Here is a 19,722-nt window from a genome sequence, read left to right as displayed (position 1 = left end):
AATCCAGGAGATGGTCAGTGGATATGTGGAGAGAAAAGAACTAAGAGAAAACAATATAGTGTAGTATCTTCTGACAGTTAGTGAGGAGTATAAAAACACGGTTTCCAGGAGCTATAGAGCAGCTCCAGATGGTAGCGCTTGGGCAGTACAATCCCTGCCTATAAACTGTAAATAAACTGTTGAATCAAATAAGGCTTACTCAAAAAGAGTCACATTAAAGATTTTATGTATAAAATTTATTGCAATATGAAAGTTTAAATGAATATTATAAATAATAAAGTTGCTCATTTAATAAACACACTGTGGTGGAACAATTCAGAGGAATAAAACCATTTTGCAAAAGAGAACTACAAAAATACAAGTATATAAAACAATCAGAAGGATACTTTTATACAAAACATGCATAAAACCTACATTTCTATAGGGAAATGCAGTCCTCTCAAATAAACATGTTCCATGTTTGACATATATTGGTACATATCGTTTGCTCTGCTTTGTTTCTGAACATGTGCATATGGAATATCTTTAGTCAAAAAGTTCATAGTTCATTAAATATGAAGTGTCACTGGAACTTTTTAATTCACAATTTTTTTACTAAATGGGGAATTTCAGACAAGTTAGGTCCACTAAATGTAGCCAGAACACTTCAGTTCAATTAAGTGATTTTGACCCTACAGTACAAGTCATTTTGTAGGGTTAAAGCCACCTCTAGTGACTACCTTCCAGATAACCACTGGGGGTGCTTCCGGCAACAACCACCACCAAGTGAAACTCCGTCGTTTGACCAATTGCTGCTTATAGGAAAGCACCACATTCAATTCTTTCCGATGAGAAGTTTTTGATTGGATGCATGCTTGTCCACCTCCTCTAGGAGGAGCATTGGACTGGACAACAATTGTGGAAGTCATGTCTTCAGGATGACGTAGTGGGAAGCAGGTATCCGTACCATGTGTGTGTCTGCGCTGGAAAATAAAGTTCCATTTGGGCTTTTAAATAGGGATCAGGGCACTATACCGTTAAGAATACAGGTTTGTATTCCTAAAGCCTTTGTGTTCCTTTAAGTTTGAATAGATGAGATGGGGAATTGTATTTACTTATATTAATTTTAGCTTAAAGTGTGCTATTGTCAAGCCTCTAAAATTCTTACTTTAATGAATAATCCCAATGGGGTTGCACAAATGCTCTAGCACAGTGGTTCCCAACCCAGTCCTCAAGTACCCCCTAACAGTCCAGGATTTAAGGATTACTCAATTGCGTTGAAGGTGTTTTGGGGAAAAAACAAAAAACACTTTAGACACAACAGGGTAATCCCTAAATCCGGGACTGGTAGGAGGTACTTGAGGACTGGGTTGGAAACCCCTGCTCTAGCACACAATTTGTAAAGTATAATGATGGTGTTTTAAGAGAAATGGGATTTTCTCTCACTGGATGTCAACAGGTGTGAAGTAAAAACTATGCCTAAAATACAAAAAAGTGTACCATGCAATCCTGTATAAGGTCAATAAACACATTTCCTTATGTTTCTGTAACTGTGGGTGTGAACATAAATAATTGTGTAGAGTGCACACATCTGGCAGCATTGATTGGAGATGGGAAAATACAATTCCTGGTCCAACCACGAGAAGAAAACCAAACAAGTCACCTTCAAGAACACTGGAGTCACAATGTGGCAGTGCATTTCTAAACAGGATGGAATATATTCAATAGCTATACGTGGTTGATTAGAGCTCTAATAGTGGCTGCCTAGCTCTTCAATACTACTTTGACACTTTAGGTAAACAGGGCGGCTGAAATTTACAGGTTAATTCATTGCAAAGTCTTAATGTATCATTATTGTTCAGTAATGAAGATTCAAGAGAATTGTTGTCCAATATGAATACTTGCTGGTTTAGAATGGAAGGAAATTACGAGGAGAAATCCATACGTATTTTCTAAGGTGTCCAGTTGAGACAATCTAAGCATCATAATCACATCATCTCAATAAAGAGGTTATGGTGCATGGAGTCTAATGGCACCATCTCACTACTGCGTGTTAAAACGATTTCCAATAGTTTAATACTGAATAAGGATCCCAGGATGGCCACAGGCGCAGTCTATCACATATGTCCATTGCTGGTATGAGTTAATATGGCTTCGGAAGAGTGCGTCTCCACCCAGGCCATACCTCCGGACAGGACCAAGCTAAGAGTGCCTTGGGACCGTCAGTTCAAAAGCAGTTTCAAACCTCGAACGGTCAACAAAAATTTAACCAGGGAATGATACCAGGGGACTCCAGGCACCATAACCACTGCAATAAGATGAGTTCATTATACTTATAGCGTCCCTTTAATTGTCATTTTAAAATGACTTACAGCTCGCCTGTTTTCAGACAGTGGTTATTATAAACTATTGATTTAGGCTGATTTGAGACACAGTGAGATGCATTTAGATCACTAATTCTATCAGAGGGACTGAAAACAGAATGATTCACCAGGAAACAAAAGATTAATTATATAAGAATCACAAAATCGTAAATTTTCTCAACTTGCACTTTTTTTTTTTACATTTATTTATTTTCACCTAAATCAGAAAATATAAAAAATATAGCATTTTTCCTTTAGGCATCACCTGGAATCATTTACATAGCAGGTTTCCTAAAGGAAACATTTAAAAAATACATAACTCACATAAGAGTAGTTTTTGTTCAATGTAAAAGTGGAAAATTGACATCTGACCAATTGCTTAGAACTCTGCAAAGCCAGAAAGCGAGTGTACCGTCCAGAACGAAAAGTACCAAAACCAAGAAATATTTTAACACTTGACAATTGGCGAGAGTTGGCAACAGTAAACCGAAGTTCACACGTGGGTGCATACAAAACACACACATATTATATATATATATATATATATATGCTACTGCGTGATAGGAGGCATCTCGCTCCATGCCTTTGCCTTCTTCTTGGCTAGAGACAGCCATGGAGGTTCATCTGGATTTTGAAGGGAGGCAGGAAATTTTTCTGGTCCTGGTCGGATATCTATAGATTCAGCTGAAAATAAACGATAATTCCTTAGTAACACATTTACAGAAATTTAAACTATTGAAACTTTAAGTAGTAGAAAATTCAAGCATGCTTTTAAAAAATAAATTTAATTTTCCTTTCTCAAAAAGGTACAAGAATGGGTAAGAGATCACCAAATATGCAGGCTAGATCCTTCCAAAATTCACAATATGGCTCCTAGGTAGGCTGCTCCCCTTTCCCACCCCAACCCCCCCCCCCCCCCCCTCCCTCTCAAAAAACCAAACCTCTGAGGAATTTATATTAAAAGCATGGACACCAATGAACTGCAATTTTACCTGGATAAATGTCAATGCACTGAAGTTCTTTCTTTGGCTTTATCTCTTCGCTTTGTGTTTTGGAATCGTTGCTAATTTTTAGGGAAATTTCCAAAGCACCCTTAAAGTAAAAACAACGGCAATTAAACACAAATATAAATGCCCATCCCTCCCACTTCCCACCCCTCTTTGTTCTCTCTGGTTTTCATATTCCAGCATGGAAATTTGGTGTGAGCTGAGGAAAAGCAACATGTTTATCTTTTTTTGTAACTTCCAGGTAGGTTAACCATATCTTATATAAATAATTAGATTTAAAAAATATATAGACTTTTGTTATGCTTTTCCATCCAACTATCTTTTTATCGTTTGCTAGGGTCTCAAAATTATCTTTATGTCAACTTACCACCCTATGACCCCAACTAACATATTTCTTACTTTGATCTTCTCTATGGTCTCAATACACTGCATCCTTGCTTTTTAACCACTCCGTCTTCTCAGGTAACCCTAAACCCAAATCATCATTATCATCCCAGGTAACTGATCCTTAGTCACTAACGGTCGTCCATTCTCCCTTTTCCAATGGGTATATCACAAGGTTCAATATTTTGCTGCCTCGTCCCCTCTCTTTCTATGCCACCATGTGCCTGAACTCATCTTTCCTCATTTCGTCAATAAACCTTCTCAGTGTAGATGGCCTTCACATCATTTTTTTCTCTTCTACACACACACACACACACACACACACACACACACACACACACACACACACACACACACACACACACACACACACACACACACACACACACACACACACACACACACACACACACACACACACACCTTTTTCTGGCTTTCTAAGATCTCCACCTACATGTGACCAACATTCCAATAAACCCTGCTATAGGGTTCAACCTACTCTTCTGGCCCAGAAAACTAAACATATCAATATTGTTTCACAACATGGACACTGACTGGGGAATCCATTACTCTCCGAGCGATGTACTGAGACTCTGACTGGTGGAGGAGTCAAGGCTGTATGTAGTTTGACATAAAACCTATTAAAAAACCTGTTAATGCTGGATTTTACTATAGTTGTGGCTGTCAGAAGGTACGGTAGAGAGTTTCTGTGAATGAATATTTCTCACATTAAGTCATTCCAGAATATATAATCCACCACATCCTGTTTTTGTTGAGGGAGTAACCTCCCAAAAAAATGTCCCATAAAATATATTAAAATGTAATTAAAAAAAACAGCAATTCCTTAAGATGTGTTTACTTTACAAATTGCAAGCAGATACCTTGGCTTGGTTGTTTTCAGCTGTAATGTTCTCCTCTCTGGCAAGAGGATGTTCCTGAAATCCTTTCCTTTTTTGTTTTGCCACTGAAATCCAGCTAGGTGCTGTTCAAGAAAATTCAGATGGGGTTAGATATTCCTTGATAGTCAGGTCTCTGTATGACCTTAAAAAGTGAATGCGGTAGCAGTGAGAAGATGGATAGAACAGGTGGACAGATGGGAGGCCGATGGCAAAGAAGACACAGTAATTTATTACACACAGATATGTAAACAAAAATAAAGATACATTTGCTCCTATAACTTTGAAAGAATACCTACTCCTGAACCGCATTAAAAAATAAAATAATAATAATAATAATGGACATGGAGTCATCCAAGCTGAAATACATGGGGACCTTTTCAGATCTCTTTTAAAAGGGTCACTTTAAGTAGCCTCACAGTTTTTAATTATAGCAAAGCCTATTGTGTACAGAGTGTTTTGAAATAAATAAAACATTGAATCCGTTCCGCCAAAACTGTGCATGCGAAACATTGCTCTGCTACAGCCACAGGGCTGTGTGCAAACAGACATTATATGATATTTATTTAAGAGACAAAATCTAAATTCAAGTCATGCCTATTCATATGTGATCTGCCATTAACCTTTTTTTTTTTTTTTTACACTTTTGACCAGATTACACTTTTACATAAGCTTTCTTTAATATTTCAATCATCCCTTCTTTTTTGCAATTCCTATTTATGTTTGTATATACACAATTTCTTATTCTTAAAGGAACATTATAGCGTTAGGAAAACAATCATGTATTCATAACACTATATAGTGTCCTGCTACCTATCTAGGTGTCCCCCATCACAGTGTGAGGGTTTGAAAGGTGAGTATTTCTTACCTTTCGGCCCTCGCCCTGCTGCTCTCTTTGCTGCCGATCCGCATATTTGGCTGACACCATCAATGTTGCTGAAGCTAGCTCATACAACTCTCTAAGGGTAGCATTTGATCCATAACAAAGTTTAACTCCGTTATAGCAGAGGAAGCGTCTCCAGCGGACGTCTTCCCGACAGCCACTAGAGGGCCGTGAACGTTCAATGTAAACATTTTACATTGCAGGCTTAAACAGACCCAGACCACTTTCATTAATATCATTCAAGTATCATATAGTCAGAGTTAGATCAATTCATGTATGTTTAAAATAAAATGCACAGTGCATTTGAACAGTTTCTTATTACTAAGCGAAAAGGCTCAGGAAAAGTCAATACCTATGATTTCTTTCAGAGAAGGATCGTCTGCTTTTGGTTTCAGTGGTGTTCGATTTTCATTGGTATGCAAAGGTTTTGATTCCTTTGTAGCATCTGAGCGAATCTGCGCTGTCTTTGTTGGTTTTGGAGTATTTTGCTTCAAATCCAAATGTAGAGTATCTACTGTACTTGGCTTAACAGATTCCCCAAAATGTGCTTCACTATATTTTAAAGGGGTGGATGTGCTTCTCAACCGGACACCAAAGGGAACCAAAGATTCCTCATCACTTTTTGGGGGGATATCAGTAAGCTTGTCCGTTTTCCTAGATTCATCCTTATGAATTGTAATAACGGTCTCCTCTGCACTATCAAATGACCCAGATTTTAGAATATTCCGGAAGGCAAACTCTTTCGGGGATGCAACAGAGAGTGATCTTTGCCATGCAGGGGCTACTGTGAATCTCACTGGTTTAGCAGCAGATTTCTGTTTGCTTTCAAGGTTTGTCTCTGTTTTTTTACATTCCTCATATGTTTCTGTCAAGGGGTCAGTGCAAGACAGAACATCCAGCTCTTTACCAACTGTCCCACTGGCCACTTGTACAGAACAAGAGTCACTGGTACTGATTTCTGTAGCAGATTCAACAAGTAGATTTTCAGTCTTCTCCATTGGGCTTTCAGTTACCCCTTCATCTAAATGAACCACTTCATTTTCACACACTAACTCTCCAGAAAATTGCATAGCTGAACTTTCATTGTCTGTGTTTGGGCTTACGTGATCTGATTCGCTGTGCTCAGCACATACATGTGTTTCTTTACATTCCAATATTTCTTGGCTCTCTACAACATCACTTAGAACATCGTGCACCATTAGAATTCCACAAGACGGTTCACAAGACTCTGTGGATTGGTCACTGCTACACGTGGCAGTAATGCACTCTTGTTCCAATAAATCATCTTTTAACAATGAAGTCTCCTCTAGATTTAAAGTCCTCTCAGTATTAACATTTAACTTACACTGTGTGCCAGAGAAACAAGTTTCTAATGGTTCCAGCTCAAGTTGTTGTTTAAATTCATTAATTATGGGCTCATCTGTAACAATCACTGACAAGTTCTCATCAATCTTTGGGGAAGTGTCCACCATTTCACAGGTCTGGTTTGGGGAAATATCACGGTCTACAATTTCCTCCTTCAGGTCAGTGGTCTCAGGAAGCTCAGCCATATCCAGAACTGCATCCAGCTCATAAACAGGAATGGTGAAAATGGACTCTGTGGTTGGATCGCTTTCCTCTCTTTTCTCAGTGGCTTCCGCAATATACTCCACTTGGTCTTCTTCAGGTGTCTGACTAATATGGAAATCCACATTAGCTTCGTATTGTGCAGCTTCACTCTTAGGCACTTGCTTATCTTCAGACTCTAGAGTCAGAGATACAAAAGGGCCCTCATTTTTGCCATTGCCCTTAGTATCTTCAATTTCCTTCAAGTCTAGAAGCGGCTTTGCATCAACCACAGATATCCTTACCGCTATATCTAATAAAAAGAAATTGTGTTAATTCATGTGAATTATATTTCAAAAAGCAAGCAGGAGCAGATAACTGGTTTACAAACTAATCACTTGATCGGTCAATTTCCGTATATTTTTTTCCCATTAATCTCACACTCCACTTTGTTAAAAACATTAAACTGGTTATCGTTTCATCTCATAAAATCTCACCCCTTTTTCACTATTGCTAGTATCAACTCACCCAGTTTCATTACAACCAACATCAAAAACAATCTTGGAGAGGAACAAGCTACCTCGGTACACTACATGTCCAACAGCATAAAAAATAATCTACCTGCCGAACCTGCACCCCTCCCCCTCCCCCCCCCCAGATGTTTGTGTTTTTTTGTGTGTTTTTTTTAACTACAACGTCCATGATTCATTTAATAAAACAGATAGCCAACGCCCATGTTTTTCTAATGAAACAGATAGCCAGGAGATCGTGGGAGTTGTAGTTCAGAACATCTTGGGGGTTGTTGCAGGTTGTGCAGGCCTGACCTAGATATATCCCACCTTTTTTCTTCTGGAGCCCCTATTCATTCCTTCCCCATCCCCCAATCTTAAAAATTAGTATTTTTATGCCTTGATCAAAAAAAGGTACATACTGCATTTTAAACTATTGTTAAAACACAAAAGGGCTCTGACCTATAGAACATTACTCTCTAGGAGCCCATCTGGTCCAAGTTCACACACTATTTTCGAAAATGCTTAACCTACTCTGAAGTTATGATATATTTTGTTTGTCTTGAAGTTCTGAATAAAATTATAAAGTTAGTGACATTCAATTCTTCTTTTCTTTTTTTTTCTCTATCTCCAGTAATGATGAAAGTAGGCATAACATACATCTATACTAGATATGGCTGGTAAACAACAAATCAGAGCATATAGTTACAATACCTCCTACATAAGGCCAATACCCTGAGAAATCACATACATGTTTATTAAATCACACTGCAATGGGTATGATATTAGGCTAACTGCGCCCTATTCAAAAAGTGGAAAGACCAATCAATATAATATAATCAATAAATATTATTAAAAATTAAAATGTATATTAATAATGTGCATAAGTGTATGATCTCAGTAAAATACTCCATTGGGAGTTGAAACGTTGCAATGTTCCACACATTCCAATAAAGGTGCATGAAGACATTGGAATGCCTGGACTCTTTTTCTAATACTGAAAGCTATAGTGTCATTTATTAAAGAGACAGGACAATCCCTGTGCAGTCACACACCACCGAGAATGCCCATCTATGTGAGATTTACAACTGGGCACGACATGGTTCTATAGACAAACGGCATTACTCTACCTTCAGTATTAAACTTTGCATGTTCAGAATCCAATTCTGGTTCTTCAGTATCAACCTTTCCTTTGACGCTGGTTCCTTTTGGTTGTACAGACTATTTAAAAAAATAAATAAAAAAATATTAAAACATTTATACAAGGCACATAAATACTTAAACATCAGTTTCTGTTCCAAACCAATAACCCTTTGTATTGTATGTTTAGCCCCTGCTTGCAAATAATGTTGGCAACTGACCCTCCAGGGTTTTGTTCGAACCTGCTGCTCAAGTCCTACTAGGGAGAACTATTATTTACAGCTCTCCCACCATTCCAGGAGAGTGTTGAAAGGTTGCTGCTTTTGCAACCATCAAGACAGTAAGGCAGTATAAGAAATGGCACTGTTAAAAAGCGTAATGTGCAGGCATGGATTACTTATTGGTTGGATTCTTAGGACTCAAATTTAAACTCAAATTAAAATGTCAGAGATGAACATCATTTAACATTTGTTAATTTCTCCTCTCTATCACCCCTTCTTCAGGAGGCAACAGTCTTCAAATCATAGTCACTGCCACATTTACTGCATCCAACCTCTTTATCATCTAGGCATCTAGGCCAAGTCATCTTGGCATCTACCACCAAAAAACTGTAAGCTACTACGATAAGAAATTTAAGTCGTGTTTAGCCAAATGATGTAGTATCACACCTTGAGTGAATTAAAACCACAGTTCCTGAAAATGTTTAGTACTCCCGCTGCACTGGACTATGCTCCCCATTACTCTTAGCCAGTCAATAGGAGTGTCAAAATGTAGGCATCGTTATCAGTACTGGAACATTACCATGGGTAAAAAAAGGATGACAAAAAGAAAAATACATTCTAGGTTGGAGCTCTCAAATTATGGGGACAATCAGACAGGTTTTGGTGTCAACATCACAACTTGCTCAATTGTCACTGTTCAATACATTCAGTCATGAGCTCTACCCCATGTGAAAAGAGGCGACTGAGGAGAAGGGTTTATATAATAAACACATACTGCAGTTTGCTTCAGTTTCACAGTGGGTCCTCTCTGGTTCTTTGGCTTGACGGCAATCCTGTGCTTAGCTGCAGAGTTATCCAGGCAGATCAAGGAGCTAGCTGGTTCTGTAAAGTCCAGGAGATGCAAGCGGCTTGATGGGGAAGTGGGGCAAGAGAGGACACTGGACAAAGGACTCCTAGGGCAAGAAGATACCTGTATAAAATCAGACAAAAAGGAGATCATTATATATTTTTAAGGGTTATAGGGGCAAACAGTCAAGGCTAACATAGATCCCAAACACGAATACTGTTAATTTGATCCCGATCACAGGTAAAACTCAAAACTCTACCTTTTTTCTATGACCACATTATGGAGCTTGTCTCTAGAACAGGGTTCTCCAAACTATGGCCTTCCAGATGTTGATGAACTACAACTCCCACAATTCTCAATCCATACATTACTCAGTTTTAATCCCTGCACCAAGCTTCAGGGATCTACCAGTTTTAACATATCCCAAATAATGGAGATTCTTTAGGGACAGGCATCTTCTTGATTATATGACAGTAAGCTCTATATTTCACTTTTAATATTCTAAATCCTTTAATATACAATGAAAAACAAACAAAAAAAATCCTACATTATATGAACACACCTAAAAACTAAAATCCTACACACACACACACACACAATATATATAGTTCTGTGTTTCTCTTCTGATCCCGATGTTACATACTGCATACGGCTAATCCAATCTAATTATATACACACACACACACTTTTTGTTTATTATTGATCCTGAAGAAAGTCCCATAGGTGGACCGAAACGTTGATCCTGATCTTTTAACCCCTTAAGGACACATGACATGTGTGACATGTCATGATTCCCTTTTATTCCAGAAGTTTGGCCCTTAAGGGGTTAAACATGTCAAATAAAGTATTGGATTTTATTGAAAGACCGGAGTGCAGCCACCTTTTTGGATAGCAATACTTTGGAGCCCTGGCTTGGGCCCCTGGCATATTAAGGGATTATAAGCGTAAGTGCAAGGATCTGCTATTTATTTATTTATTTTTTTATATAATATAAAAAAATAGATATATACGCACACACACACACACACACACACACTGTAGTAGGTCTGAGCATTCACACCCAAGTTGTTTTTATTGTAAAAACACACCCATATATATTATTTTGTATATTGAACTCTTATCTTTCATGAAGCAAGTTCATTTCTAAGGGCCAGGGTACAAATCCAACATCGTATAAATATTAAATAATATGCACTCTTAGTTCTTTCAATTAAGTTTTAAGTTACAGTAAATTCAGTCCTTTATTGAGATATTGATAAAACACTGATTTATTCAGATTACTGTTCAAATGTACTGAAAGGTTGAGCGTTTAATTTACTATCCAAATTATATCACTATTTATGAAGCAACACACAAATAATAGAATCATGATATGCCAACTGTACACTTTTCAGTACCCTCTTCTTAACCCTTTAAGGACAGATGACGGAAATATTCCGTCATGATTCCCTTTTATTCCAGAAGTTGTGTCCTTAACCCCTTAAGAACCAAACTTCTGGAATAAAAGGGAATCATGACATGTCACACATGTCATGTGTCCTTAAGGGGTTAAGGGGTTAAATCTAAGAAGGGGCCCTAATATTGATCAAATGTAAGATCACAATCCATGCATATTTTGGTAATACAGGAGACCAGGTCCGACTGCGTTAATAGGCATTTAAGGTGACCACTTAGTACAAAGAGGTTTTATTTCCCCATTACAGTTGATAAACCAGATTATAAAGCAGACAGCTGTGTAGACCAACATTTATCAGCAAGCCATGGAAGGGTCTACAGATATGATACAATACTTCTACACTACTGTTGTTGAAGCCTGACTACATTTCGTAAAGACATTTGGATTCACATGGACAAGGTTGAATATCCTTGCATTATTTGCTGTAGGAGCTGAATAATTGGGATACAAACTCCTAACCCCCTCCAACTCCCTTCCTCCAAGACTAAAACAGAAACAAAGGATCCCAAAGTTCAAATCAACAGAAATATATAATTATACCAATGCCAATCTTTGGTTATCCCCACGGCCTAGAATCAGAGGCTATTACTGTGCTTCAGGTTTACATATTTAATGAATTTAGGGACGCCTTGGTGAATAGAATGCCCCATTATGAATTTGGAACTTGTAATCAAACCAGACATTTTGAACAAGCGTGTTTAATTACTAGTCAAGAAGCAAACTGAACAAAAAGTGATTATTAGCATTTCTCATTTTATAAGAATAGGCATAAAATACAGCGAACATCTGGCAGGGATGTTTAACATTTGCGCAGAAATTCTACATGCCATTAATCTCGCCTTGTGCCAAGATTATCCGCAAGATATAAAAGCACCAAGCGCCATCTGTCTCCATAGGAAAATATCTAAATGGTGTTAATCATAATTAGGGCATCTCCTCTTATTGTTCTCAATTTTAGAAAACAGGATCTCAAATACTGGCAGAGAGAAAACGTATATGTAACCTATTGGAGCGTATAATTACAGAGGAATATTCAGTATTATTATTAGGTATATCATTTGTCCATTTGTAATTACAAGTCTTTTTACAAAAGCGACCAAAAATACAGAGCAATGCTAAATCTGGCATCTATAATGATAACTCATGCAAATCTTCTTAAACCACTCAGCTAGAATAGATCTTTAATGTGCAATGTGGTTAAAAGGAATAACTCTTTCAATGGTCATTTATCCTTCCAGACAAACGTTTCGACCCTCAGGCTTCACAAGGGCCCCTCAAAGCTCAAAATGTTGCTGTGTCCACAAGTTGGTGGAGTAAAATTCCCCGGTTAACATTATTCTGCTATTCCAACTCTATCATTTAGTACTTGTTCTCAAGGACCTGAGGGAATCTCTGGAGGACACACACAAACACACCCAGATGTCCACACATACAGATTTGCTAGCACTTCTTTGGATCTATAGAAGATCCAAAGTGGCAGACCACAGTTATAGAAGATCTGCCACCTTTTTGACCAGCACTTACTTCCCATTGAGTGGAGCTGGCAAGTCTGATGGGGATGGTTTCTCTCACCAGATGGGAGCCACACTTTTACTAGGGATATAAGCCGCATCACAGACAAAAGAGGCTCACCCATCCACTTATCAATTTCATACCTCCCATTGTTGGGATGCATGCTTGAGAATATATGGTTTATTGTAGTATAGTAGCAATGCCAAGAAATGTGTTTTGTTGTTTTTAACCGATGGAGTAAAGGGTTAAATACAAAACCCATTTCTCTATGTGCATTGCTCGAAAATGCAAGGCAAACCGGGGGAAACACAGTAACGCCACTCCTCTCCCTTGCCTTGCTTAACATGGCTACAAAGAACAGTGTTGCTGAAATTAGCCAAGGAGGAAGGGGTAAGATAATATTTGCAGGCGGTCTGCAAAAGCCTTTAAAGTTTAAATGTCTGATTTTAGCCTGGCAACTGTATTACCTGTACACTGTATGATAACACAGGAACATGACATATCGTTTCAACTTTTGCTGACGTGTTGGTGATGTATAAAAACAAATTAATGAAATTGCAGTTTTTTGTGTATGTTACATACACAAAAAAACTACTTTTTTACATTTGAAATAAAAGATCTGTTTGTTTGTTTATAGCTTAAAACGTTAGCCCAAAAAGAGCCCTAATATTGATCAAATGTAAGATAACAATCATGCATATTATGGTAATACAGGAGACCGAGGACCGACTGGGTTAATAGGCATTTACAGCTGATCGTATACAACCGATGATTAATCCAAGCTGCATGAACACTGTGTCAACATGTTTTGCACATTTAATTACTCTCTGGAGGTGGGCAGGACATGAATAAAATACCTCAAGGAAATTCTTGTGGGTGGCTGTAGCTGTGTTTTAGGTTTGATACTCCAGTCAAGATGTTGTGAATATTTGTTCGACAATTAAAATCCCTTTCTGGGAAGGGTGGCTTTTAATAAAGGCCATCAGATCACAAACAAAAGGAAACTATTTTAAAAAGAAAATCCTCTTGAAATATCTAACAATAATGTTTGGTTTTTCCCAAAAAACTAGTGTAACCTTTTGCTCTTTAGTCTCCTTAAGGACGGAGGCAATTGTCCAACTTCTAAACCAAAACAAAACCTAGAATTTGTGCTTTGCGTTTGTTCTACCGTAATTTAAAGGAACACTATAGTCACCTAAATTACTTTAGCTAAATAAAGCAGTTTTAGTGTATAGATCATTCCCCTGCAATTTCACTTCTCAATTCACTGTCATTTAGGAGTTAAATCACTTTGTTTCTGTTTATGCAGCCCTAGCCACACCTCCCCTGGCTATGATTGACAGAGCCTGCATGAAAAAAAAAACTGGTTTCACTTTCAAACAGATGTCATTTACCTTAAATAATTGCATCTCAATCTCTAAATTGAACTTTAATCACATACAGGAGGCTCTTGCAGGGTCTAGCAAGCTATTAACATAGCAGGGGATAAGAAAATCTTAATTAAACAGAACTTGCCATAAAGAAAGCCTAAATAGGGCTCTCTTTACAGGAAGTGTTTATGGAAGGCTGTGCAAGTCACATGCAGGGAGGTGTGACTAGGGTTCATAAACAAAGGAATTTAACTCCTAAATGGCAGAGGATTGTGCAGTGAGGCTGCAGGGGCATGTTCTATACACCAAAACTGCTTCATTAAGCTAAAGTTGTTCAGGTGACTATAGTGTCCCTCTAAAGGGTCATTTCAAACATCATAATCACGACATTCCGCTGTAGTAGTTAAGATGCCAAGAGTACCCTTTGCCTGGTTCCCCCGTAATGGGACAAACTGTTTAGCAACTTTTGCCCCTTTACCAGGGTCCCCACTAGGTTCTGAGGCTGCCTGGCAGTCTGGTGACGTACTTCTGCAGCTCTAACGCAGACACTGCTCAAACTCACTGCTAAACTGATAGAGAGAGATATGCCATATGCCTACAAGCATTCCTGTGGTAGTGTTGGAATGCTGGGATGAGTGTATATATGGCAGGTTGTGCATACGCCTGAGATTACAGTATATATCTGGGAGAGTGTAGACATGCCAGTATGTATGGATGGATGAGTGCGAGTATGCCAGTATGTATAGTATGAGCAGTTATTTATGGAGCACAATCATTTTTCATGGTGCATACAATGTACGGTGGCACCATGCTGAAAGGTGTCGTTAAAATGACTGCTAAAAAGTAGATGTACCTCACATATCAAGTATATCTACTGCTAAACATTTACTGCTAGTACGTAGATGTACCTCACATATAAAAAATTAAAAAATAAAATCTAGTAGTGGAAAAAGGAAGAGAAACCACAAGGAGAGGAGAAATGGTTTCTGACATCTCACCCTGAACAAGGAGGGACTCAGGGCAGCTTGGACATCCAGTGATGGAGAGGACCATGTACAAGGAGCAACAAAGCTCAGTCACAAAAATAGGAGTAGATATTTAGACTCAAAGAAATTAGCAAACCCTACAAACTAGAGTAAAGAGTCTCTGGTACGTTAGAGGAAAGACAGTTTTTCAGATAATAAGGGCCCAAGTTGTGCATTGCTTTGGACACCACTAGAGCAACCATGTTTAAATCTAGAACTTCATTGGAGGAGGGTAAAGATCTCACATATTGTTAGAGGAGGAAGATTCCTATGAATGTATTACCTTAGCTCTTTGCCTATTCATAATTGGTTCCCTTTCCAACTCTTAGTCGGATCCACTAGGTTGAATTTACACTCCACTAATTCCATAATTTACCCGAGTTCTGCATAATCGCACACAACAAGAGTATATTACATCTTCCATAGAAGATTTCCAATGCATGTTCTACATCTGTTCCTCTTTTAGCTTAGACAGCGATTTGTGCATAACCCACATTCCACTCACAAACAAATCTTGGGTGTTCCTTGAGAAATTAATGTTACAAACCAGCAACTTCCAAAAACCTCAAACAAAAGAAATACGCAGAATCTGGTTAGATTCTCATACACAGAAAATTAATTAAAAGGACAAAAAGGTGGAATTTGTCACTCATATGAATCTCCGTGTACTATGCCCACACATTTGTATTTAGGTTATTCTAAAAATAGTAACCTATTTTGAGATGTATAATAACTTTTAACCATAGCTAATCATGTCTATAGCTGTTTGGACAACAATGATGAGGAATTTATAAAAAATCTTTGAAAAGGTTTATCAAAATAAGAAACTGTGTTAAGACCACAACACCACTCATCAGAGCACCCTTTTAATGGGGCCATTAGCGTTCGATGTTACACGGGCTTAAGGGGTAGGATATTCCGTGTTCATATATATGATTAGGATTTATACGTTTTATTTTATTTTTTAAGGGTTAAACTACCCACAGTTTTCATCATTTGCAGTAGGAGTCAAGATCCTGTGGACAGTAACTCCCAGCATTCTTGGGCAGAGAAAGAATTGTTAGAAGATAAACACTGCTATGTTCTTACATCCTAATGATGGTGGGTTGTGTCTGTACATTGCACCGTAAAAAAAAAAACGGACTTATTATTACAGCTGTAAATAAGCTGAACTCCAACAAAATACATTGTCATTATAACAAGAAAAAAAACATTTTAAAATGTCGTTTTGACAGTGAGTGGGGTGGTGTACTTCTAGTGTAGTCTAATAACAGACAGAGTTTTGCAGCTGGCCAGAGGTTAAGAAAACAACATTTCATAGCACTAAAAAAATAAATGAGATTTAAGAAGAATGTGAGCAGGAAATCGTGTGTTAAGCTTAAACTTCTGGGAAGAAATTGAACCGTACTGCTAAAGCAGCTTAAACTATTCTCATGTGCTGTAGTTTGCTTGAACGATGTGGGATTTACAAAATGGGACGTCAGGTACCAAAAACATTGAACAGACACACAGAAAATAAATAAAGCGACTAGCAATTACGAGTATTTTGCATAAACCTATGTTAAAAATATAAGTTTATTAAACAAATTTGCATGTGCCTTTCAGAACACATTTACAAACCTCTTTTGCATTTTAAACAGGTACAAATTGTTAAAAAAAAATTAAGCTAAATGTTAATCAACTATTTTTTTTAACTCAAATAACAGTACAGTTTCATTTTTTTAAGAAATTCCAGGATTAATTTTTTTTTACAGAGTTGTAGTTACCTGCTCTTCCTCACTATCTGTCCCTCCTAAACTTAATGAGCTGCGTCTCTGTGTACAGCTGGAAGACTAGAGAGAAGAGAGCAACATATAAGGACATTACATTAGGGTTTCTCAATTCTATCACACAGGGCTTCTCAATTCTATTATTAGACGACGACAACAACAACAAAATAACAGTGGTTATGGTTTGGATTTTTGGTATGGTTGACCACCAGCAAAAACTGCATTTGACGTGACTTCAATTAAGAGGAAACGATCATGAAATTAATATGGAACTCGTGAAACGGTGAACACATTACTACAGGTCTCCCTTCCAATAATAAATTATTATAGGTTATATTTATTGTAAAGTATTATTCTACATGGTATGCATTCTGTAATGTAGACATTTTGTCTTCCCAAGTAGAAGAAGAAAAAAAATAAATTCACCCCAAAGCTGGATTGTTATCAGTATCTATCAGGAATTTCTTTCCACCAAGAATAACACTTGCCAAGAACCCCTTGCATCCATGGGTGTCCGTGGGGGGGTGAGGGGGGGGGTGGTGCCTGCTTGTTCTGCTATTTTTCGTGCGAGATTGAAAATACAGTGCAATACCATGCGCTGTGTATGGAGAGAGACAGGGATAGGAAGCTACATCTTATCCCAGCTTCTCTCTCCTGACTGAAACCGCAGGGGAGCAGCACATGCAGCCAGCAGAAACATCCTACAGATCAGGTAAGTGAGGCATGGGAGGGTGCAGCAGTCTATAGATCAGGGAAGTGAGAGATGGGTGTATCCACCTACAGATCAAGTTAGTGAGAGATGGGGGGAGGCATCCTATGGATCAGGTAAGTAAGGGATGGGGGGACAGCCTACAGGAAGGGTCAGCAAGCATCAGGAAGGTAAAGTAAGAGAAGGAGCAGCAAGGAGGTGGAAGGGACAGCAAGGAGGTGGAAGGGACAGCAAGGAGGTGGAAGGGACAGCAAGGAGGTGGAAGGGACAGCAAGGAGGTGGAAGGGACAGCAAGGAGGTGGAAGGGACAGCAAGGAGGTGGAAGGGACAGCAAGGAGGTGGAAGGGACAGCAAGGAGGTGGAAGGGACAGCAAGGAGGTGGAAGGGACAGCAAGGAGGTGGAAGGGACAGCAAGAAGCACAACAGGTAAAGTAAGAGAAGGAGCACAAAGGAACAGAAATGATCACGAAGGGTCTGCAAGGAGCACGAAGGGTCTGCAAGGAGCACGAAGGGTCTGCAAGGAGCACGAAGGGTCTGCAAGGAGCACGAAGGGTCTGCAAGGAGCACGAAGGGTCTGCAAGGAGCACGAAGGGTCTGCAAGGAGCACGAAGGGTCTGCAAGGAGCACGAAGGGTCTGCAAGGAGCACGAAGGGTCTGCAAGGAGCACGAAGGGTCTGCAAGGAGCACGAAGGGTCTGCAAGGAGCACGAAGGGTCTGCAAGGAGCACGAAGGGTCTGCAAGGAGCACGAAGGGTCTGCAAGGAGCACGAAGGGTCTGCAAGGAGCACGAAGGGTCTGCAAGGAGCACGAAGGGTCTGCAAGGAGCACGAAGGGTCTGCAAGGAGCACGAAGGGTCTGCAAGGAGCACGAAGGGTCTGCAAGGAGCACGAAGGGTCTGCAAGGAGCACGAAGGGTCACGAAGGGTCACGAAGGGTCACGAAGGGTCACGAAGGGTCACGAAGGGTCACGAAGGGTCACGAAGGGTCACGAAGGGTCAGCAAGAAGCTGGAAGGTAAAGCAGCACAAAGGTAAAGTAGAAGGAACAGAAAGGGTCAGCAAGGAGCTGAAAAGAGCAGCAAGGAGCAGGAAGGGACAGAAGGAACAGGAAGGGACAGAAGGAGCACAAAGGTGAAGGAACAGAAATGAGCAGGAAGGGATATCAAGGAGCAGAAAGGGTCAGCAATGAGCTGGAAGGGGCAGAAGGAGCACAAACGTAAAGTAGGAGAAGGAGCAGAAATTGGCAGCAAGGAGCAGGAAGGGTCTGCAGGGAGGGTCTGCAAGGAGCAGGGAGGGACTGCAAAGAGCAGAAAGGGACAGAAGGAGCACAAAGGTATCAGAAAGAAAAAGTAGCAGAAGGGGGAGCAAAATAAGCAGAAAGTAGCAGAAGGGTAAAGGAGCAGAAGGAGCCAAGGAGGAGAGAAGACCGTGTCAGAAGAAAAAGAAGACTGTGTCAAATGAAGGAGAAGAAAAGGAGATTGGAGCAGGAAGGAAAAGTGAAGTGAACCCTCCACTTTATTCTGGACACCACATCATAAGGCTTTGGTACCTGGGCCTGGCAGGGAAACTTTGATATTTTTTTTTTTACCTAGGGAGATGAGAAGGTCCAGTGTTAATGTGTTCACTTTTATTTACGGAGTATCAGGAAGCACAGAGTGCCGCTGGGTGGGGTGTCGCTGATTGGCTTAGAGTGCCAGCTGACCGCTCTAGCCAATCAGTAGCTCCCCATTCATAAAAAAGTAAAACATTTTTACGAACCGGGAACTAGCGATTGGCTTAGAGCGTCAACTGACCACTCTAGCCAATCTGTAGCACCCATGCCTGACGTCAATCTGCACTTCCTGACACTCCGTTTCACAAGCCGAATACCACTGAGCGACCTGGAGATCTGGAGCTTGAGGAAGCCTTTGGGGTTAAACCATTTGAGAGCGGTTTAACCCCTTAAAGGAAAGAGAGCACCCAGGGGCTTCCTGGCATCATAGCATTTTCATTTAGATGAAGTTGTTATGGAGACCAGAATGATCATTTATTTTGCTTAAAGGAACACTATAGTGTAAGGAATACAAACGTGACACCCTAGTTGTGAAAACGCTATTCACCCTGGCTTTATG

General features: G+C 39.4%; 1 protein-coding gene across 2 annotated transcripts in view; it reads right to left on the bottom strand.

Annotated features, from left to right (window-relative positions):
* Positions 1–2,883: 2,883 nt before the first annotated feature.
* The window catches only part of KIAA1210 (KIAA1210 ortholog), an 80,458-nt gene continuing 63,619 nt past the window's right edge, over positions 2,884–19,722 (bottom strand). For both annotated transcript variants that reach the window (XM_063431946.1, XM_063431945.1), the window contains exons 6-12: positions 16,904–16,969; positions 9,703–9,897; positions 8,697–8,787; positions 5,865–7,370; positions 4,615–4,715; positions 3,335–3,434; positions 2,884–3,026 (exon numbers count right to left, since the gene is read on the bottom strand). In XM_063431946.1, coding sequence (XP_063288016.1) covers positions 2,893–3,026; positions 3,335–3,434; positions 4,615–4,715; positions 5,865–7,370; positions 8,697–8,787; positions 9,703–9,897; positions 16,904–16,969 — 2,193 coding nt within the window. In that variant the 3' untranslated portion in view covers positions 2,884–2,892. The remainder of the gene's footprint in view (positions 3,027–3,334; positions 3,435–4,614; positions 4,716–5,864; positions 7,371–8,696; positions 8,788–9,702; positions 9,898–16,903; positions 16,970–19,722) is intronic.

The sequence above is a fragment of the Pelobates fuscus genome, chromosome 9 (genome assembly GCF_036172605.1).
Source record: "Pelobates fuscus isolate aPelFus1 chromosome 9, aPelFus1.pri, whole genome shotgun sequence".
NCBI lineage: Eukaryota > Metazoa > Chordata > Amphibia > Anura > Pelobatidae > Pelobates > Pelobates fuscus.
This window is presented reverse-complemented; position numbering and strand designations above follow the sequence as displayed.